This window comes from Hippocampus guttulatus, chromosome 9, assembly GCF_054856545.1.
Source record: "Hippocampus guttulatus isolate MCC_2025c chromosome 9, RoL_Hgut_1.0, whole genome shotgun sequence".
In the NCBI taxonomy this organism is placed as follows: domain Eukaryota; kingdom Metazoa; phylum Chordata; class Actinopteri; order Syngnathiformes; family Syngnathidae; genus Hippocampus; species Hippocampus guttulatus.
In genome coordinates, this window is record NC_141269.1 from 17,140,578 (window position 1) to 17,163,932 (window position 23,355).

The window sequence follows — 23,355 nt, forward strand, 5'->3', positions numbered from 1 at the left end:
TGCCTTCTTGTGGTTCAAACATTCCTACTTTTTTTTCAGTCAAAGTAATGTGTGAAGCGGCACAATGGTCCAAAGTAGCTCGGATATCTTTTGATTCGCAGAACATTGAATGAATCACAATTGGACTGCTTCGGTTGTCTCAGAAAATGTTTCTCCTCTCATCTGAGCACACTGAAAAAAGGTTTTGTTGAATTTACAGTTTTATTTTGTCAAGTGGCTCCACTGTAAATCTGTATCGGGATCACATTCCAGTAAATTACAGGTACATGGAATTCTGTGGTGCATGTTTCATTACTATTCCGTGACATAGACCATCATTAACCATCATCTCTCTTCTCGATGTTTAGGATTTAGTGTGTTATCTACACTGTCGCAACTTGTTCTCTACACGTGTATAACTATTTTCTCTTTTCCGGGCCTAAAAGGGTACAGGTATGTTCCAAAGTTTGTCCCTGTTTATCATCATCAGCATGCATTCATGAAATGTTTACTTTACTTTTATCTCCTCACTCGAGAAAAGCCATTAGTGACACAGTGTTATCTTGGGTCAAGTCTGTCAGTCTGTGCCTGAAACATTTCGGTATCTGTTTTATTTGATGCCATCTTAGCCTAGACTGTGCTGAAATCGAGACTGTGCAGTGTATTTGAAAATAACGAGATTAAAATAAATGGCGAAACATACAGTATTTATCAGTACAAATTGGGATAATGTACATTTAAGGCCCCAGCTCATCTGGTACCCTGAGCTGAATTAGTGGTCAAAAATGGAGCGGGACAAAAGGAAGAAGACACCAGGGGGCGTCGTTGGTCTCTAAAATGGTCTCTTACAAGCGGGGAGAAGGGAGGATGACAGAGGGAGAAAGAAAGGGAGAGAGAGAGAGAGCGGCTGTGAGATCCCACTTCAGTGTCAGCTCGATTCAGTCACACAGCTCTGGCTCAGACATGGGTGAAAATTTATCCAACGTCTGCTCTTTGTTTCTTCTGACTTGCGTGGCTAGATGCAGAATCACTGTTTAATCCACTCCACAATGGGCACGTCGCTTTGCATTATGGTCGATATTGTTGCGCCTCGTCTATTACACTTGGATTTAGAGACTTATGCTAATTAATTTCAATTACACCCCTTTTCATCCTCTTTGTTATCTCCGTCTCAAAAATTGCGCACAAGTACTACCTCAACTATATGCCGCTCTCGGAAGCCTCCTAAATATATTCATTGTCAATTAAAATAGCACATGATGCAACTGCAAGTACAGCCAAGGCCAGCATGTGAGGCGAGTTAATGATAAGAAATGGAAGACAGGGGGAACTAATAGACTCCAAGCTATTAGCATCACGGTGGGACTAAAGCATAATGCTTCATTAAACTGAATTAAAGCAACCCATGTGTGATCGTGCTCTGAAGGGAAACCCTTTTAGTGACAACTCCCCAACAACACGGGAAATGTAACTTAGATCCAAAACATGCAGCCCACCCGTTGGACATGAGCCATGACAAGGGCAATGAGGCACCATGTAGAGTTCAGTTGAAAGCTTTCCCAGCACTGGACGTTTCCGGGGTGCCCCTGAGCTGTGAGCATCTTTATATATGATGCGCTGACTCACGCACTGCTTAGGAGCACTGCAAAAATAATTGCTGGCAACATTGCATCGGCTTGTTGCTAAAGTTACTTGTTTTGAGTATGGACGGTATGATGACAGATTGATTCTAACAGGTACAATATGAATCAAAACAGCATTCCCTCGACAGCTGCTGGGTGCGCGCAGCTTTCTTAATTCATCGAATGTGTAGAACATTTCATTTCCCTGTTACTGCCAAGGGTTGGCCTGGAGGAGAAGAGGGGAAGAAGAGATGAGGAGCGCAACTGCACTTAACTGGTTTTGTTAAGATGCTCCAGTGTGTGCGCTGGCTGGTGTCGCGGAGCCCCAATCAGGTGGCATTACGCGCGGTCTTTGAGCTCACCATTGGCTGGTGGGGAAAGAAGCAGTGCGCAAAACCAACCCGCCGCTCACACTCGCCTGACAAAAGCCGAGCTGAGCACATCATCCGCTTTGAGCGCACGGACACACTGATTTACATTCACTCAGCGAGGTTGAGGGGGGGAAGAAACGCTCTGCTATTCGTCATCGTCTTCATGTAGAAATTGCATTGACATTTTTTTCATCCCCCTCCCCGTCTATCAGCCAGCAATTTCCTGTTTTTTGGTGACTTTTTGTGAAGAAGTGGTCACTGTGTTTCTGCGCACAGGAAGTGTTGGCTCTGCACCAGCCTGACGCCTAAACTCACAGCCGTGCGGTGCGGAATTGATTAAAACGGAGGCGCTCGGATCAGATGGCTGTGCTTCACACCGCTCAAACGACGAAATGTTATATTACCCCAGTTCAAGGAGAGGAGTTGCGCAACCGGAGACCTTTTCTCTCTTTCTTGATTTTTTAATTCCGCCGCCTTTTTTTCAGGCAGATCATTTGGGAATGCTTGTAGAAAGTAAGGAGTAAAGTTTATTTTTATTTTTTCTCAAATCAGCTTTGCCTTTTTTGAAGTGCACTTGGAAGGAGAGAGCAAAGATGATTCGTTTGCTTTTTCTGGTCTCCTTCCTGGATGGAGCGCTCTCTCAGCTCCGCTACTCGGTGGCAGAGGAGCAAGAGCCCGGGACAGTGGTTGGGAATATCGCGGAGGATTTGGGGCTGGACATAACCAAACTTTCTGCTCGCCGATTCCAGACTGTGCCCAGTTCACGGACGCCCTATCTGGAAATGAACTTAGAAAACGGCGCGCTTGTGGTGAGGGAGAAAATTGACCGGGAAGAAATCTGCAAGCAGACCATCCCGTGCCTACTGCACCTGGAGGTGTTTTTGGAGAACCCGTTGGAACTCTTTCGCGTCGAGATTGAAGTGATGGATATCAACGACAATCCACCCAGTTTTCCCGAGGCGGACATTTCGGTGGAAATATCCGAGAGTGCCATCCCCGGCACGCGCTTCCCAGTGGAGAACGCCTTCGACCCGGATGTGGGCGCAAACGCCCTCAGCACGTACGCCATCACCAATAACAACAATTTTTACCTGGACGTGCAGACTCAGAGTGACGGGAACAAGTTTGCCGAGCTCGTGCTGGAGAAGCCTCTGGACAGGGAGCAGCAAGCCGTGCACCGCTACGTGCTCACCGCGGTGGACGGGGGCAACCCGCAACGCACCGGGACCGCGCTGCTCGTCGTTAAAGTTCTCGACTCGAACGACAACGCGCCCACTTTCGACCAGTCTGTCTACACTGTTAACTTGCGAGAAAATTCCCCCGTGGGCACCCAAGTCATTCAGCTCAACGCCACTGACGTCGACGAGGGGCAAAATGGGGAAATTATTTATTCATTCAGCAACCACAATACCCCGCGGATTAAAGACTTATTTAGCATCGATGCCAGGACAGGCAGGATAGAGGTGGCCGGTGAGGTGGACTATGAGGAGAGCAACACGCACCAGCTTTACGTGCAGGCAAAAGATTTGGGAGCGAACGCGGTCCCCGCTCATTGCAAAGTGCTTGTGAAACTGGTGGACGTGAACGATAACACGCCAGAGATTGGCTTCAGCACCGTGACCGAGTCCGTGAGCGAGCAGGACGCCCCGGGCACCGTGATTGCACTTTTCAGCGTTTCCGATCGGGACTCGGGCGAGAATGGTTTAATGAGCTGCGAGATCCTGGGAGATGTCCCTTTCAAGCTCAAGTCGTCGTTTAAAAACTACTACACGATCGTGACGGACGGCCCGCTGGACCGAGAGACGACAGAGTCGTACACGATCACAGTGGTGGCAAAAGATAAGGGCCAGCCCGCTCTTGCCACCAGCAAGTCCATAAAAGTGCACGTCTCTGATGAGAATGACAACGCGCCGCGTTTTACGCAGGTGGTTTATGACGTGTATGTGACAGAGAATAATGTGCCCGGGGCTTTCATTCATGCTGTGAGCGCTTCAGACCCTGATATTGGACAGAATGCTCTTATTACTTACTCCATATTGGAGTGTGACATACAGGGCATGTCAGTGGACACTTATGTTTCCATAAATCAGGACACCGGTTACCTCTACGCCCTGCGCTCTTTCGATTATGAGCAGCTCAAAGAATTCAGCTTCATGGTCCAGGCGAAGGACACAGGAACGCCTGAGCACTTCTCAAATTCCACTGTGAACGTTATAATAGTGGACCAAAATGATAATGCCCCGACTGTCATCGCCCCTCTTGGTAAAAACGGCACGGCTAAGGAGCCCCTGCCACGCTCCGCCGAGCCTGGCTACCTTGTGACACGCGTCGTGGCCATGGATGCGGATGATGGCGAAAACGCACGGCTCTCCTACAGCATCTTGCGGGGCAACGAGATGGGCATGTTTCGCATGGACTGGAGGACCGGCGAGCTGAGGACCGCCCGCCGGATCTCTCACAAGCGGGACTCTCAGGGCCATTATGACCTGCTAATCGAAGTGAGGGACCACGGGCAGCCCCCCCTCTCATCCTCAGCCAGTGTGAGTGTGATATTAGTGGACACTGTGGTCGAAGGTCGCAGTGGCGATCGTGGCTCTGCCTCCAAGGCAAAGCAGACATCCCTTGACCTGACGCTCATTCTCATCATAGCCCTCGGCTCCGTGTCCTTCATCTTCCTCTTGGCTATGATTGTCTTGGCCGTGCGTTGCCAAAAGGACAAGAAACTCAACCTGAACACCTGCCTATTAGCCGGTGACTGTTGCATGTGTTGCAGCTCCTGTTGCAGCAGGCACGCTCGAGGCCGCAAGCAGAAGAAGCTGAGTAAGTCCGACATCATGTTGGTTCAGAGTACCAATGTGACATCAGGTGTTGGGCCCGTGGGCCAGGTGCCTGTGGAGGAGTCGGGAGTGGGGAGTGTGGGAGGAGGATTTGGCTCCCACCACCACCAGAACCAGAACTCCTACTGCTACCAAGTGTGTCTGACACCGGAATCTGCCAAAACTGATCTGATGTTCCTAAAACCGTGCAGCCCCTCACGAAGCACTGATACGGATCACACTAACCCGTGCGGCGCCTTAGTCACTGGTTACAGCGACCAACAACCAGACATCATATCCAATGGCAGCATTCTTTCCAGTGAGGTAAGCATCTCAATTATCAGACCAGATGCATGATAATGTTAACATTTAACTTGATTATATCGGCACGAATAATCATCCAACCAGATCTGTTTCATGTTTTCTATTCAAGTCATGTCAAACGAAAGCCCTTCAGAAGATGGATATTGTATTGACTGTTTTGCTCTGTGGCCTTTAATCATTGTCATGCCTAATGGCGATTGTCAATTGTTAAATCTCCTGTGGCCCTTTAGTTTTTATTCACTCATGTCAGATAAAGGAGACAGCACTTATGTGAGTCGTTTTTCGGCACAATTCGACAGTTTGCGGTCTTCCTTTATCGTGTAAACATAAACATATTTTACATGAATGCAAGAATAGTTTTTATTTGCTTAAGCACAAAGACGGAGCCCATGCATGTATTGTGGATCCTGTGACTTCATAGTGTATTTGCAAGGCCATTTGAAGTTAATAATGTGGTCAAAACCATCTTCACAGGCAGATCTATGCAGGGAAATTACACATTTCTTAGAATTTTTGCTTAAAAAAAATATCCAAGAACCGCACTCGCTGTGCAGAAGACATGGATAGCTGTCATCACGCCCCCTTTTCTTCAAAGAACGATTTCGATGCGCAAAAATATATATACGGGCGGCAAACATTAGATGAAAAGGAGATAAGTGAGTTGGTGGCCCCATTTTGTGCTCAGCTTGTGCGTTTTGCACCGGAGAGCTTCGAGGACTTGAAGCTTTTTTTTGTTGATTGCGGCGAGGCTGGAGTTTTGCCAGACAGCCAGTCACAATCTTTCCTTTGCTGCACTTTAAGTATTCTCTGCACGACCCAGCATGGCAGCAGCGTGAACAAAGGTTGTTCAGTCCCAGCGTAGGCCGGCTCAATCATTTACACATTCAATCGCCTCCTAACCCACTCTCTGCTGCTCTCTTCTCACCCAGTCATTAAGTGGATGCGTGCGTGCAAGTGGATGCATTCACCATCTCGTACGGCTTACCACTTAACTAGTTTGTAACAAGCTGTGCCAATATATGTATTTGTGGTCACGTGAGTTTCTCTAATGGATGTCTATTTTTAGTTGAGATGACTTGCTCTGTCTTTTTCGGGTTTTCTAGAATAAACACCAACGCGCGGAGCTCACCTACCTGGTGGACAGACCAAGACGTGTGAACAGGTAGTGAAGAGCACATGTTCACACTCGCACGGACACACACACACACCCTGATCGGAGAAATGTGCTGAGCAAGGCGAACCACATAACCATTGGCTACCTGAGGACTGCTAACATCCAGCTGGCCAAAGGGAACCAGAGTCTATTCACAGATCTATAAAACTGAATATTGCACCCATCAGTATTAGTCTTGTGGATTCTGCATCATTAATTGCGGCTCTGAGAGACTACATGGTTCCCAATGTGTCCGTAATGTAGCTCTTCAATTTGGCACCAGTCCCATAACTGGCTGAGCAGTGCCTATTAAAGCTCTAAGACTGGATTTCATTACATGCCATGTGTAACATCCAATTTAGAATCGTGATGGCCTCCGTGACGGTATTAATGCAGTTATGCATTGGCGGGTTCTGATTTTCTTGTCGTTCATTTTCTCTCTCTCTCTCTCTGTCTGTCTCTCTCTCTCGCACTCTCCTGGCCTTTCATTTAATCCCCCTTGCAGTATTGTGTCTTGACCTCCATCTCCACCCATGAATTAGTTTTGTTCTCTTGTACCTCCGTGACTGGCTGTATTGTGCCTCTCTCTTCCAGTTCGGCATTCCAAGAAGCAGACATTGTGAGCTCTAAAGACAGCGGTCATGGTGATAGTGAACAAGGCGACAGTGACCATGATGCCACGAACCGGGGCCACTCTACCGGTGAGTTCTTTGAAACATCATCGCACATATTGTTTAAAAAAAAAAATCCGTTGGATGTGGTGAATTCAGCAGACGGGTCTTTTTCATTTTTATCACTAAGACTGCCATGGCCTTGTGATGCTAGCTAGCTTCTATAAGCAGAAGCTAATTGTATTGATTGCATTCTGTATAGAAGGTGAAGAACACAGATTATTTTGGCCGAATTTAAAAAAAATAAAATAAATCCATAATTTCTCTCCCTGAACTGCTGTTCCGCTAAGGGGACCTGAAAGGACAGCAACTCAAATGGAGGAAGTGTTCGGCCTGCAGTTCTTTGTGGCATTCATCAAGACATTCACTCAAGTGAAAGAGAAAGGCACAGACGCTAAAGTGACATAATGAGATGCATTTTAATCAGCTGTATGAATTGTTACATTCCCCCTTTTTAAACCAATCAGCCAATCAACACTGTGAGAAATAGTCTATATCTGGAGACAGCATCATTAGTCAGCCACATTTAAGTATTGACTCACAAGAAGAAAAAAAAAGTTATTTTTGGACATCACGGTAATAGTGGGTGAGCTTTTTTTTTGGACAAGTCATGATTATAGGGATGTAACGATTCATCGAAAATTGATTTACAATGGAATAAAACCATTTAAAATATGCATCGATGTTAAAAAAAAACCTCAATGTGTCAAGTTTTGCGTGACGGAAGAGGAGCAGGGAGGCAGGAGGAGCAGGGTGGGCTGAACGAAACATATTTAAAAAAAAACATTTGCAGAGATACACTGGAAAATCTAAATCCAAAACACAAACAAAGTCTTGAAAACCAAAAGGAACCAAACTAACAAACAAAAACCTAGGCCAGAAACAAGACATGACAGAGGAGCACGCACGCGTGTGCGCACGCACACACAACGATCCAACAAAGGCTGACATAACCCAGGGTACAAAATACAAGCAAAGTGACGAGACAATGAGAAACACCTGGACAAGACGCAAAGGGTTGAGGCAGCTAATTGGCTAAACACAACGGACACGGATGATGACAACAGGTGAAGACAAAAAGGGCACACGAGGGAACAAAGCCAAATGTAACCTAAACAAAAACATAAAACAGTCTAGGGATTTTTATTACAATACATTTGTAATGATAACAGTCAAAGCTATTGTACGTTTATTCATTTTCACATTTCATTCCGGCACTAATAAGAGTCAAACGACAAAAATGTGTTTAAACAGTCAAAATTCTAGTTTGTTTTTTGTTTTTGTGTAAAGTAACAGAGTTGTTGTTTCTAACAAGATGCGGATGTCAAAATAAGAACGTATTTTGGTTGTAAATTAATTCATTCATTCTCAAACTGCTCTATTTTTTTGTCATGTTGCACATCACACACAGAACTCAATCACACACAAGGAGTGATGTAGTGTAAGGATGCATGAAAGTTGTGTTGCATCGCTTGAACGCGTGTGTGTGTGTGTGTGTGTGTATGTGAGAAAGGGAAGTGGGGAGTGTGGTTGAGAGGGGAGGGGGGTGCTTGTTCAAGGGCACCTCAACAGTCGCCAGGAAGCAGACCAGCATCCCCCCCAACCATGTGTGTGGTGCCGTTTTATTTTTCCTTTTGTCCACAGCAGGACTTGAACAGTGACCTTCCATCTCCATAGCTGAAGTTCTGATGAGCCCGATCTGCCATTGTTGCACCTTAATCGGACCAACAATGCACCTTTATTTTCCAAAGATGTGGAAAAAGATTCATTGTCTTGACATACTGTACTAAATAGAGCCAGTGCAACCCCAAGGGTGGGGGTTGGGGGCTACTGTGTTGACGAGCCCTTTTTGTAGATAGTTTACCATAACAATCATCATGTTTATGCAAACATTCGATTACGGTTGTACCTGTTTATTGATCCAAGTGGAGTCAGACAAAAGGAGGAGGCAATAGAAAATCACATTTCATATTGAGTTGCCCTTTTCCTTTGAGGCTTCCCTCCGCACATCTCATATAAGACCTCCGTCTAGACGGGAGTCTGCCAAATATCGCATCGGTGCTGGGAATATCAACTAGACTTTGTTGGATCTGTGTTGTAGGATAGTGAACTGTACGCATCAAGCTCTGTGGCATTTGACATTATTTATCACCTGAGGCAAAACAGAGCCAGCTACACGCAAGCGATAGTGTAACGCTCTGCTCTTGCTTATCAAACACTCGAGGAAGGTCATGCCGTGTAAATCAGAAATGCTGCGGTTGTGATTTAAATATTTGACTCTTTATACCACTGTCAGCAGTTCTATTCAACACAGAAGAAGAGAGAAATACAGCGTTGGCAATGTTTTATGACAATTTAGTCTTGATAGGATAATTCAGTGCTGTTTAGGAAGCTGCTTTTACCATCAATTTTGTGTGGATTCGTACACGGTAAATAAGAGACAGACAAATTTTAAAGAAGCAATAACAGTATCTTCAACTACGGTTTGGCACCAGTCTCAGAACATACGTACTGTACAATATTTTGTTATATGTCAACACTTTTCCTTGTGTTTGATTTATAAGTTAACAGATGATCACTCCATGGGAAGTAATTGCACATGCATGCTATTTCTGAATGTGGAGGCATTCAAGTTTCACAAACTTCCAAAGTCAGTGTGGGTTTGCGGAGAAGCATGCCAATACAATATAAGGTTTTTATTTTAGGGGATTTCACTTATTTTTTTGCTTCTTATGCTCCCCCTATAGTTGTCTAGTGTTTTCAAATGCTGCAGTACAAATTTACCTTTCCTTTGTTGAAAGTAGTTAGTTTGGATTTTGGATTGACATTGACTGCAAAACACACACACACACACACACACACTCTATATATATATATGTCGACTTCACAGTGCAGAGGTACCGGGTTCAATTCCAGCTCCGGCCTCCCTGTGTGGAGTTTGCATGTTCTCCCCGGACCTGCGTGGGTTTTCTCCGGGTACTGCGGTTTCCTCCCACATTCCAAAAACATGCATGACAGGCTGATTGATCACTCTAAATTGTCCCTAGGTGTGAGTGTGGGCGTGCATGGTTGTTCGTCTGTGTGTGTCCTGCAATTGGCTGGCAACCAATTCGGGGTGTCCCCCGCCTACTGCTCGGAGACAGCTGGGATAGCCTCCAGCACCCCCCGCGACCCTGGTGAGGATGAAGCGGTTTGGAAGATGAATGAATGAATATATACAGTATATATATATTGTATACACATGATGTATAAATTTTGTGTTTTTGTGGTCTCTTAACTGATAATATACCCATATTAGCAGTAGTATTAAGTAGCAGAAATCTCAACAGATATTCGTTTTGTAGTCAAAGCAATTACTTGGCGCTCTGCCAGGGTGTGCTGTGGACCACCTATTCAGGGGGAATAATGATCAAACGACCGCAAATTATGAACGTTCCCCAAAAATGTATTGTAATCGTCTGTATTGATAGTTAAACCATGAATAACACGCAAAGTGTCATGCCAAAACCCTTCAATAGCATTTCAGATGCTGATAAACGTCTTCAAAAATGACTTTACAGCTAAGCACACACATCAAAATTCTGCTAATGATAATGATGATGATGATAATGATGGTGATAATATCCTGTGTAAAACTTTTGACTGCACCACAGGCAGAGCAGTCATATCAATGGTGCCAGTGTTCCTGGGGCAGCCAACAGATATCAGTACAGCAGCGTATAAGTATGCTGCTATGTAGCCTGCCGGGCCGATGCAGCAGTTAGCACTTTGGTATTTGCTGATCCGAAGCTGCTGGATCCACACCGGAAAAAAACACAAAATGGCAGTCGTACATGAATATAGCGATCTTTGTTCAGTTCTAGTACACATGGGCACCACCACCTAGAGTATCCCACTCCTGTCGACTCAATCACAAATCTAACTTGGCTACCATTAAAATTTGTGATAGAATGAGGTGGAGGCAAAACATTCGCCTAGACCCGCAACACAGCCTCCAGCCTTCGGACTTTGAAGTTTAGTTGAACCGAAGTTTGGTTGAGCAGGTGACTAGTTTGATGTTTTTGGCGTGGTTTCAACCAGCTGTGCTTATGATCTCAATTAATGAGTCACTACAATCAAATGTGTTTGTATCGTATGTGTCCACCTTCCTCCGCAAAGGTTTTGGTCAAGTGGCGAGTGGAGTTTGATGTATGAACATGTTTTCGGTCAACAGTAAACATTTGTTGTCTCGGTTGACGAGATACTTCAATAACATTTCAGACATATTGTAGACCAGGTTTCACCAACCTGGTGCCCGCCGGAACCAAGTAATCCCCAAGGACCAATTAATTAGCCCACGGCATTTTGTAAAAATAGCTTACTAGTGATGTGACATTGTGATTTTCTCGGAATTTTGTCGAAGCAATCATCTGAAAATGTAACCACCGGCAGAGATTTATAGATTAAGTGTTCCATGTTGATATTTACTGTATCTGTTTCCTAATTTTTGTGATAAATCGTTACCATAGTCAGTGTCTTCACATAAATGGTTATGGGCAGGCATTAATTATGAACATAATCACATTATTGTGGATCTTTTCAGAAAATGTGTTCATGCAGAAGGGCGTATCAAACAAAAAAGAAGTAGCTCTCAGTTTCAAAAAGGTTGTGGACAGCATTTTGAAAGTAAAACAAAAATAATTTCCCCCCAAAAATCCTTTTTTTGCCACATAACCAATAATGTTGAATAGGTGAGTTTTTACACAAATAACGGAGGATTAGGATTAATCAAAAAACACAACTGTGAATAGGTGAATTGAACCGCAAATACGGTGTGGTCCAATGCATATTGCTTCTTGACCTCATGGATTCTCGCATCAAAAGTGCTGGATGTGCCTTTTTTAACTCAGTAGACATCTGTACAGTATACCATTACGTCTCCTTCTCTAATATGGGCAGTGTGTGATGGCTAACATGCATTTGTGCTGAGTGCATCTTTCTTAGAAAATAATGCACCGAGCGAGTGAAAACCAGCATAAACCTCACATCAGTTTTGTGTATTTCTCCAGAGTTTGTCTGCTAAAGCAAATTTGCTCGTGTGGACACATCCAAAGAGCTATGTGACTCGCATATGTGGCAGAGTCTCATCCTTCATTCTGTTTCCCCCACACGTTGGTTCTCCGCGACACTTGGCTGAGCAGTAATTCATTTCAGAAGCCTTTGCATAGCAATTATCAAAGGGAGTTTAGAGGCAGGTTGTCCTCACAGGACCGCGTATCACAATGTCCCCTTTGGTATGTCTCTGAATATTTAAAATCAAGAGAAAACCATCTGCAGTTGGCAAATCATCAACCGCACCTGCATTTGCTAACTGCACAGCCACCCTTTTTTGACACTTTAGAAAATAAGGCTCCTCCTGATGTTGTTTTAAATCAAAGGGATTGTGCCTGTGAGGTTCTCTCCAGATGCTTTTTAAAAGTGTGCAAATAGCTTTGCTGAACGTAGTGTGTCTGCAGTGAAACGCTCCTGTGTCAGGATCCCAACCGCAAGTGATTGACTACCACACCCTTATCTAGCCCACACCCTCATTCAGGTTGTTTTATTCAAATGCGGTGCTGTCTACTCTGGATTAGCTCCCTTGTCTCCCTAATAGGAAATTGAGTGAACAAGCAAAAAAAAAAAAGAAAAAGAAAAAAGAGAGGCATCTCAGACACAGATGCTGATACTGTGAGATGGTAGGGAGAACAAAAATTATCGTCATGATGACATTTTCGTGAGAACGAACAGCATGACAAATGGGGCAATTAAATCACTGTGGCAAGGATTGATGATTATGAATTAGTAGCTGGCATCATGTTTCCTTGTCAGTGACCTGTCAAAGGCATTAAGCAAGATGGGTTCGGTATCCACCTTTGCTCACAGGCAATACTATTAAAACATATAGCACAATACTATACACTGTACTATTATCGTGTCGTGGTATTTTTTTTCATAGGAAACTAAAGTCAGCCCTAGCTCACCTCGATGCAAAATGAGGACAAGCTACACAGAAAGAGAGAAAATTATAATTAGCATTTTGCAACCAATGGAGGTGTGACAAACTTTGCGCAAGTTGTATTGATTTCATTAAAAAAGTATCCCGCACATCTCATTGCATCCAAATAACACAGAAGCCAGAGATCAATAACCAGTGGTCACTCAGAGCCTGTACAGTAAGGGGGGAGATTAATCAACCAGGCAGCGCATGGGCAAGCAGCCATCTGGACTCTCCATCAAAACATTTAGTAGCTGCCTCTGCGAGGCTCCCAACAATTTCTCTGTCTGTCATTGCCGGGTAGAGTGGCAGCCATCTTGCTCTGTTTTTGCCCAGGGAGGTCTGTGGCGTTCTCATCACTGGGCAGCTCGTGCAAGGAGGCTTTTCTACTCTCTTGCCGTCTTGAGCCGCTTCCAAATATTGGCACGCCTGTATTCTCTCTGGAACAAAGAAGAAATAACATTATTTTTATATAATATAGCTCGAAGACACCATCGGCCAGGGGTGTTTTTTTTTCTTTCTTTCTTTTTAAGAGGAAAAGGTGCCCCCGAGAGAGACAGTCAAGAACAGAGGGGTGATTGCAGGGCACGGTTGGGGAAGGGGGGGGGGGGGGGTCTAATCTGGGTACCCACACAGAGCATTCAAACATTTGGCTCATTTTTTCCCTCATTTCCTTCAGCTCCCACTTGCTGATTGTATGTCAGGCGGCACAATTAGTCAAATCACTGCAACATGGGATTTCTGAAACGCGCCGCGATGTAATGAAAAACTAAATAGTCGAGGGGAAATGTGCTGATGGCTTATTAGAAAGTTGATTGTTTTTGCATTGTGTAGCATTGTTTACCCCCTTGCATGTGTACAAGTTTGCTTGCATGTGTGTGTGTGTGTGTGTTTTTGCCTGCCGGATGAGGTCATGATGAGGGAGAGCGCTGTTGGCAGGGACTGTCATTGCCACTCACTGTTTTGGTTGTTGTTTGCTTCCTGCCCGAGGAAGTGAAGGTGCTTCATGAGGATCAACAGCCACTGGGTGTCATGCGCACATGGCCTGTCTGTCTGTTTGCTTCCAAGCATTTACATAACTTGGCATGAGAGTACTTTTAAGCCTGTGTGTTTGCAAACATATGTGTTGATGTCGCTGTTGGTTAAGAGCAAGCTGACAGGCAAAGACCACTCTCAGGTTGCAGAGGCTTTGCACACTATATTTACTCTTCCTCCCCAGAGTACAATGCCCCGTTGTTGCCTTTGATTTCATGAAAACGGATATATTTTAAGTTGAAGGTGCACTGTGACTGTCATGCCACTTATCTGCACAATGGCACGGAGGAGATTTGAATGCCTGAGGTCAGCACAAGGAAACGTCAACAAATCGTTAAATGTCTAAAGGCCACTCGTTGATGTCGCTGCTTATCCATATATGTTTTGCAGGATCAAATAAAATGTATTATTATATTATCATAAAAGGGTTAATGACAATAATTATTATTATTCATATTAATTGGGTAAGAGTGAAATCATGAAAATCATGTCCCTCTAAACGTGAATTTTCATTCCCTAAGTCATTTTGGTAATGGGGATAAAAAGGTCAAATACACCTAGTAATATAAAACTGCAATTTTTTTTTAAAGCAAATGATTGCACAACAGAAAACCACTAAAAGAGTATTTACTTGTATATAATCCCTCCACTTCTGTATGCATTTAAGCACTCTCCCCGTTCCATCTGCGGTGTCCCCTTGTCTGTTTTTGGCCATTGTGCTCTCCATCTGTGTTTTTTGCGCTCCTTCTCTCTGTTCCTTATGGCTCCTGCAGCTTTACTGCCCTGAAAATCTGTGACTCCCGCTTCTGTTTTGGCCCATGCTGTTGATTGTCTTGGAGTCTTGTGTCTCAGCTGACTTCATGGTCACTGCGGTCACAGGGTCTGCCTTGTGTCCTCAATTACATTAGCAGCATTATTACATACATAGTGCAAAACAAACACAAGGGCCTGCCTCAGCTATGACCAGTGTTACTTAGATGAGGATAAATGACATTTAAAGTAATTGGAAATAGATTCTGATTATTCCAACAACAGTACATTTTCATATCAGATATTTACCCATCCATCCATCTATCCAATCATTTTTAACAATGCTTATCCTGAAGAAGGTCGCAGGAATTGCTGGAGCCTATGCCAGGTGACTCTGGGCGAAAGGTGGAATAAGGCCTGAACTGGTCGGCAGTCAGTCACAGGGCACATTTAGAGACAAATATCCATACATACCCACATTTGCACCGTCACTTAGTGGGAACCGATCCCACGGTGCCCGCACACAATTCAGGTGGGTGTACCACTACACCATCAGCGACTTCAGAGATTTACCTTTGTGTACATAAAACAAAACAAGGTAATTAATGAATGAATCAATGTTAACCTCCTTGTTGTGGTCATTGTCACAAGTGAGTTAGAGCTCATGAAAGCTGATGTTAGGAGAACAGGCGAGGTACCCCCTGCACTGGTCACCAATCAGTCACAAGGCTGACAGCCTGATACAAACAGTGCAGACAACCATTTATTCTAACATTCAACTAAATCACATAACTGACATAGTGAGATGCAACAGGGAATCCAGACTGTCAGAAAATTCACAGAATAGTCCCATATTTTCCACACTATAAGACAATTGAAGACAAATGATTCAACAAAAAGGACAAAAGCCTCATGGGTTCACATCCACAAGGGGCTAAATATCCTTAGAAGACTTACAAGTCTGGCTTGTCTCCTTCTTCCTTCGTTTAGTCAGTAGTTAACTGTACTTTTGGTATTATCTTCATTTCACAATAGCTGCGCAGAGCTCACAAAGCACTTGTCTTTTTGAGTGTGTGTTGGCAAAGGCACATGTCAATTAGTTTTGGGCAGAACCCTTTTAAGTTACAATTGGTTACTGCTAAGAATCACCACGAGATGGCATAGTAACACTAACAGGGGAACAACTCAATCGGGACTATAAAGAGGCTGTGACACCATATAGAAGGTGCATCGGATTTTAAGGCATACTGTTGGCTTTTAAGCAAGTTGAATGCTTTTTGGTGCACCTTATAGAGCAAAATACGGCAATAGCAGAAGAAAAAAAAGCTTAGCCAACATTCACTTTAATGGTAACTACAAGGAGTGTCCTAAAAGTTCCACGGCTGGTGTCACAAAAGATATTTCAAACATAAACTATGAGTTCTCCTCTTCCGCGTGGGCCAGATGATCGACCAGCACCCATGACAAGGCGCATGGGCGACATCAAGATGGCCGTGAAAACAAAGCTGCAGAGGATCCCGGAAGAATTCTTCCAAGAGTGCCTGAAGGCATGGCACGTAAAGCTCAGAATGTGTGTTAGACTTCAAAGGGATGCCTTTGGAGGAGAAAAAATAGTAGTTTGGATTTTAAATCTATCTTCTGTGACACCTGTTCTGGACATTTTCTGACACACCGCTTAGATTGGAGTTGGGAGCTCTTTCCTTATCATTTTCATTGTTGTGAATGACTCGGGGAAACTCATTCTTCAAACAGTCAACAGAAACAATAGCCCCTCTATTTCTGAAGTCTTTCAGCCTTGCCCAAAAGAACATTCTTAACACCACGGGAAACATTTGTAACGATACTCTTTTATAGACATCCAACAATTGGGTCTTTGCTGACTTTGATCAGAAGATCATAAATTGCTCAAATTAGGCCGCATTATATGTTTATATGTGTGAACCCATCTTTAGTTCTGATTCATTGTTCAAAAGAAATGCTTTGCTTGCGTCTTTTGTCCATTTCCGAGGGTGAACCATGCTACTGTTCATATGGCCCTGATCTAGATGACATACAATAACTGAAAGAATATGTCTTACATGGAAAGAACATAACAATGGAGTGTTAACAAATAAGTTAGACTAAGATAAAAACACAAACGAAAGAAAAAATAAACACTTTACGGTACATTCATTCACGCACAATGACATCACACATGGTAAACAGATTGGGCTCAAGCACAACACTATCGTGAAATCTTCCCGCCTCTCCACACGATAACAATAGTGCTTTCCCCTTCTGTTCTTATTCATTTATTTCGAGTGGTGCGACCTGTTTAGGGGAGATCAAATTGTTGTGATAGGTGCACAGCGCAGAAGAGCAGCATTAGCCTGTCAAAGCAAATCTAAGTGAAATCGAAAATTTGACAAGGTGCATTTCTGACATGTCCCGCTTTCTTTGCGCCTTCTCTTTTCATGGTGGGTAAATATAATTCACAGTACAATGGTCAGATATTTTGAGATGTATTTTTCTCTCCAAGCACGCGAAACGATAAAGAGGAAAACAAAAAAAATGGGAAAGTCTTATAGCATAATGGTAATTAATAGTAATAGTGTAATGTGTATATATATATATATATATATGTATATATATATATATATATATATATATATATATACGTAAATGTGTATATATCTATATATATATATATATATATATATATATATATATATATATATATATACATTTACGTATATATATATATATATGTGTGTGTATATATAGATATATATTTTTTTCAATTGATGCATTCTGATTTGTGAGTGCCTGCGGTGTTTCTGCATGTACATTTGGAGTACTCCGCATGGGTTGGTGTCATTATGTAACATTTTTATTTTCATGCATTAACCGGTCAAAACATCAGGTACACCTGCAGGGTGGATAAAAATACGATAGACTTGATGTCACACGTTCACATTGTTCACCAGCGTGCATTTCTGCAGCTGCAGGCTCTTTGACGGCAAGCCATTTTGGCCTCGGGGGGGATGGGGAGTGGAGGGGTTGTAGATTGTCCCCTTTTCTTTTGCTCATTCTGTCCCGTTGCCTTTCGCCTCCCTGATGTAAGCCCTCAACCTCCTGTCTCCTTCTTTGATCACACTATCCCATTGCTTTCCCGCATTTCACCATGCTACAGGAGAAAACACGAAGAAACACAAATCCAATCTGCACAAGAGGAAATTGTCTGCAGGGTGTAATTATTATGATGACTCTGTTCACGTTTCTTTTTTCTCAAAATTTTTCCCCCTTTATAATCTCACTCACACACTTATCCCACCACCCTCCTCTCTTTATTCTCTCTAAGAGAGCGTAATTAACATAAATTGGACCCCTTTCATGCCTCTGCTTCTATTATATCACTTCCCGTGTTAATATAACCTTTTTTCGTGTGGAAGTTTTGTTTTTGGCAGTCACCCTATGTCACTTACAGACTGGCTGGTTCTATCGGGATGATTGACACTGAAGTATAATTTGGCAGTCAAGTGAATACTTTGTTGCTTTTCATGTCACATTTCTTGGGATAATTGTAGTTTTTGTTTACGTGTGGTTGTGTTTTAAGATGATGGTGCTCGGGGCGCTTGTTCTTTAAATGCTGCCTTACTTTGATTGCACATTTCATACAGAATGAACGACGTTTAGAGGAAAACAAACTACACTATTTGTTTCATCAGTGTTGGCTTTGTCTCTTTGATGAATAGTTTTCATGTACTTTTTTGTTCTTGCAACGTGGAAGATTCATAATTTGTGCCACTACCACCCCCTGATCTTTCCCCCCCATCTCGCTTGTCCTCTTCCGCAACTTTGCCGCCTGTCTCTCTCATTCGCTATCGACTCCTTTTTTTTCTTTTCCACTGTCACTGTTATGTGCTGCCCTCTATTTACGGCCTTTCCCCACTTTGTTGCCATTGCGCTTACAATCTCCTCTTTGTATTTTCACTGACCTGACTGCAGGTGCTGATCTGTTCTCCAACTGCACAGAAGAGTGCAAAGCCCTGGGCCACTCCGACCGCTGCTGGATGCCATCTTTTGTCCCATCCGATGGACGCCAGGGGCCAGACTATCGCAGCAATCTCCACGTCCCCGGAATGGATGCCACACTGCCAGACACTGAGGTACCCTCCTCTGTCAACCTCTCCGACCAAGTCGCCTTGACATCGTCCAGCGATAGGTCATTCTTCACCTTTGGCAAGGATGGTCAAAGGTCACAGTCACACAACAGTCTTCACCACCACCTCCATCCGCAACAGCAGCAGTACAGCTCCGGCACGCTAGAGAGGAAAGAATATGATAGGGGGACCCTTCCATACAAATCCACTTTTTTCTGTGAGTATCAGTATGAAAAATCCCTAGGACCCTTTGACTTTGGTCTGATCCAGTACAGATACTAAAGGACAGGGTGCTGAAAATACCTCTTTTTCTGATCTGGACTATAAACTATAAACTACTTCTCCTGTTTTTAGGGAGTCTAAAAGTGAAACTTTAGTTTGTTGTATTGCTCTCTTGTAATTTATATACATATTTTTTTGTCAAATGTAAAATGCAATTCATCATTGCTTACTCGGCTTTTCTCTCAAATCCATGAACTAGACTTCCCCATTAATTTTAGATACTGTCTGTAATTATTATGTCATATCAAAAAAAATACTAATAAACAAACAAGAAAGAATCGGACTCTTATGAACCTGCTGTGGCCCATTTGTCTCCCTCCCACCCAGTGTAAATTTCGCCAAGCTATCTTTTTCTTTTTTTATCTGTTGTTCATATACTGTAAGTAAAGGTCATTTACATCAAGCTCACCTCCTGTTTTTATTTGTTTCATCACCACACACATTCATCTGAATGCTGTTTATTGTTTAAAACTTCATTGAATCCCCATTTGACACGTGTCTTGAAATTCACGGAAATAAGTCGTCATTTCTTTCTATTCCGGAAAAGAATGTGTCCCTTGTGTTGCAAGAACTGATAACAAACTACACTCTTAGGAAAGTTGAGCTGCATCATGTTGACATCAGTTGGAATATGAAAAGGAATTTCCAGTTCCAAAGAGTTCTACAGCATTCATTAGAAGATGATAACAAATCATTTCCGAGCTCCCACATAGCATGAATAATCTATTAGCTCTAAGAGTACAGAATGGATTCGATCTACACACTCAGTAGAGAGGTCATTTCCACTCAAGTCACTAGCATACACACCACCATCCTCCATGAAACTGCATGCTGACTGCGGACTGTCTCTCAGGTAACGGATTGTTTTTGACCTAGCAATTGCCGAGCATTTTCTCTCCTGTACATCAATTGCATCGTGTGGGAAGAAAAAAAAACATTGCGATTTAGCCTTTAGGTAGCCTGCTCTAAGTATAGCAGGTTGTTCATCTCTTCTGCCTCACAGGGTAATGATAAATGTGCAATATGGAACTACATTTTAGAGATTTTTTTTTTCTCTTTGGTCTTTTTAAAATCGCTGTGCTTCATTTTGGAACAGCAGAAGTTGTGCGGCTCAGTTGGCTGCAAAAACAAAGAGGATAGATACCTCCAGGGGTTGATGATATACTAAAATTATATCCTGTTTTTGTTTGTAGCAATACAGTAGTATCATTTTCTTCCAAAGTATTTATACATAATATATCATTTTTTTAAATTGATCCATTTTTGGGGTGTTAACCTTTAAATGGTAAACTTCACCCTTGTTTGGAATCCCATTCCTTCTGTTTAGTATTGCACACTGTTGAGGAGCTTTTATGGTGCATAAATAACTTCACAGAGAATCTTTCGTGGCGTGCATCCTTCAACGAGCACTTCAACGAGTATTTGGAGCCGTTGCTAAAAAGCCGCATGGGAAACAGTGCCATTTGTCTTAACGACTCTTCTCTGTCTTACAGCCCGCAAGAGGATTTGCTAGCTCATTCCATGTGGACCTGTCAGAGACAGCGTGAAGTTCAGTCACAGACCACCACATTCATGATAGAGACCTCAAACTAAGACTAAAAAAAACAGAAAGCTGGACAACAACAACTCTGGATTAATGCCATTTTCTCAGCTTTGCTTGCCAAAAAGAGGCAAAGAGAATGAAATTCTGAGTAGCTGTCAATCTTTCAGTATCTGTGGAGCATTCCAAGGCCTTATTCCTCTCAGCAGGACTGAGATCTGGGCTTGACACACTCTTTTGACGTTTTGGGGATTTCAAAGTTATCAGCAACGGGTGGAGAAGTTGTGAAACAGGAATACGACAGACCATGAAGGAACTGCTCGCTCCCAGATGTGATTTGGACTCGGGAAGAGTTGTGTGTGCCTGTTTACATACATGAAGCGTTATTAACTTGGACCAACGTCATGTAGAGCCCTTTAGCAAGTTCTCTGGTCACCAGTGAGTCAAATGTACAAAGACAATGACATACAGTATAGTGTGAGAGAGGGCTAGCAGGTGCTATTCAGGTCTTTGATGGCACAGGAAGAAAAGGACACAGAGAACGGACTACAAATTCTGTGTTTCCGTTTTTGACTGACTGTCTTTATATACCTTTTCCGTTTCAGTTCTTTCTGTGTGGTTCAGTGTGCAGAAATATTGGGGCATACATATTACAAGTTTGAGATGCAAACAGCAACGTAGAGTCGCAGTCCTCTTCTGGATGACTTTTTGCTGCCGAAAGCCAGCTTCAAGGTCAAGTCACCAATTACCAGAATGTTCTTACTCCTAGTGTTGATTCATGGAAGTGAAGTGATAAACTACCAGGATGTGATTCTTTTAATGCCCTCGGCCTATACATAAACAATCAGACACATTTAGTGTTTTTTATCATGTGTGAAAAGTGTTTACTGTGCTATTTAAAAAAAATGTTGAATTAATATCAATCTATACATATATAACTACATCTATATATGAAACTATATACAAACAGAACCGTTTTGTTTTCCCGAAAACTGTGTAACCATTGGTTTTTAACGCCTCGTTCAATGACGTATTCCAAGTACGAAGTAATGGAGAGTTGTTCTGACTGGAAAGGAGGAATGCTTTGACGAAAAAAAAAAAAAGCAAACCCCATTCACGTCAACCATGGATTGGTAGACCTTTTAATTGTTATTTTCACCATTTCACTGAGATCTTGGCTGCCTGTGTATTTTTAACTCAGTGTATGCTCATGTACAGGAAGGGGGAGGGGCTATTACAACTGAGATTTTACCATCATATGCTCACAAGTACATACACGCACGCACGCACACACACACACACACACACACAGGTCAAGTAATAAATAAACCATGTCATTGAAGTCCTCTAATGTGTGTTTTGTCGGGAATAATTTGCCAGAAGTCCGCTGGGAAACCTTCACTTTTCTTCCCAGAACATCTTTTCTGCTTTCGCTGTTATTTTTAGTGCTTGGATTTTCATGTGGCATTGAGTTATCCCTGACGAATCTTATGGACTTTAAAGATGTAATCGCAATGGTTTACCTTTCAATGACCAAAAATAAATAAATAAATAAATACAAATGATAATGGCCATCAATCTTCGCTTCCACCTATTTTCCCAAAGTCACTGGCGACAGCTCCACCCTCACATTCCACTTCCATCATCGCTTCACTCCAATGTGATTCTCACATGGCCTCGCAGATGTTTACAAGAAGAGAAAGAGCTCTTGAATTTGAGGTCATCGGAAGGGGTGGGGTCGGGGGGGGTCCTGTCAATTGGCTGATTGCAAACAGAGACGATCTGTTTGTGTCTATCACAAGATTGCCTTCATTTAGAAGCAGAGATTCATGTGACTGCCGCATGCGACTGATCCGGTGGTTTCCTGCATGAATGAATGGCCTTTGGGTTTTGGATTAGCATCTCATCCAGAAACATTCTATCAAATGCTAAGGCATGAGATTGAAGACTGGAAGTTGATGGGCTCTCATCACTGTAAAACACAAAAGAGAAATGTGTGTGGCAATAATTCAGACGAGTTTTATTTAATTTTTGACTGACCACATTTCTACTCCATGTGCTGTGTTCCGTGCTATGTTCTCAATTTTGATTTGAGATAATGCTGTATTCTGTTTCTAGGAAACTGTGATTACCTTGGAATCTTGTTCCTTAAAACATGCCTTTTTTATGACAAGTATATTTCACATTTAAAGAAAAAAAAAAAACACCACCTAATCTTTCTTGATGTGTCCATCATGTAAATTTCAATTTTATTTCCAGAAACACTTGTGAATAGTTAATCCTTTCAACATTGAGGGAAGGCTGTAATATATTCAATTTTCATTTTTTTGTTTTTGGGGTTTCATTGTACAAAGCAAGGTCCAAGAATGCATCGTTGAGCTGTCGAAAAACTGGACTGAAACTTACAGGGCCCTGACCTCAAAGTTCATCAAACACCTTTCAGATGAACTAGAACAGACATTTCTGACTAAATAGAATATTGTTTAAAATGTTATATATATAAATGCATATAAATATAAATATATACAATATATATATATATATAAAAGAAAATAATCAATATAACTGAACTGCAAGGATATAAAAAAAAACATCAAATTGTATAACATTGGGGAGCACATTTTTTGTTCACTTAGGTCTGACAGCTGTTTTTAACA

The 23,355-nt window shown here is 42.7% G+C and overlaps 1 protein-coding gene across 4 annotated transcripts; it reads left to right on the forward strand.

Annotated features, from left to right (window-relative positions):
- Positions 1-2,034: 2,034 nt before the first annotated feature.
- pcdh10a (protocadherin 10a) lies at positions 2,035-22,118 on the forward strand. 4 transcript variants are annotated; one of them, XM_086120857.1, is made up of 5 exons: positions 2,035-5,112; positions 6,216-6,274; positions 6,860-6,966; positions 18,722-19,093; positions 20,652-22,118. In XM_086120857.1, exons 1-5 carry the CDS (start codon positions 2,566-2,568, stop codon positions 20,669-20,671), a joined length of 3,105 nt encoding a protein of 1,034 aa, XP_085976983.1. In that variant the 5' UTR covers positions 2,035-2,565; the 3' UTR covers positions 20,672-22,118. The 4 variants fall into 4 exon arrangements, with proteins under 4 accessions (XP_085976983.1, XP_085976984.1, XP_085976982.1 ...); XM_086120858.1 differs by having other exon boundaries at positions 18,722-18,882; positions 20,652-22,114; XM_086120856.1 differs by lacking the exon at positions 20,652-22,118 and having other exon boundaries at positions 18,722-19,561.
- The last annotated feature ends 1,237 nt before the right edge of the window (positions 22,119-23,355 follow it).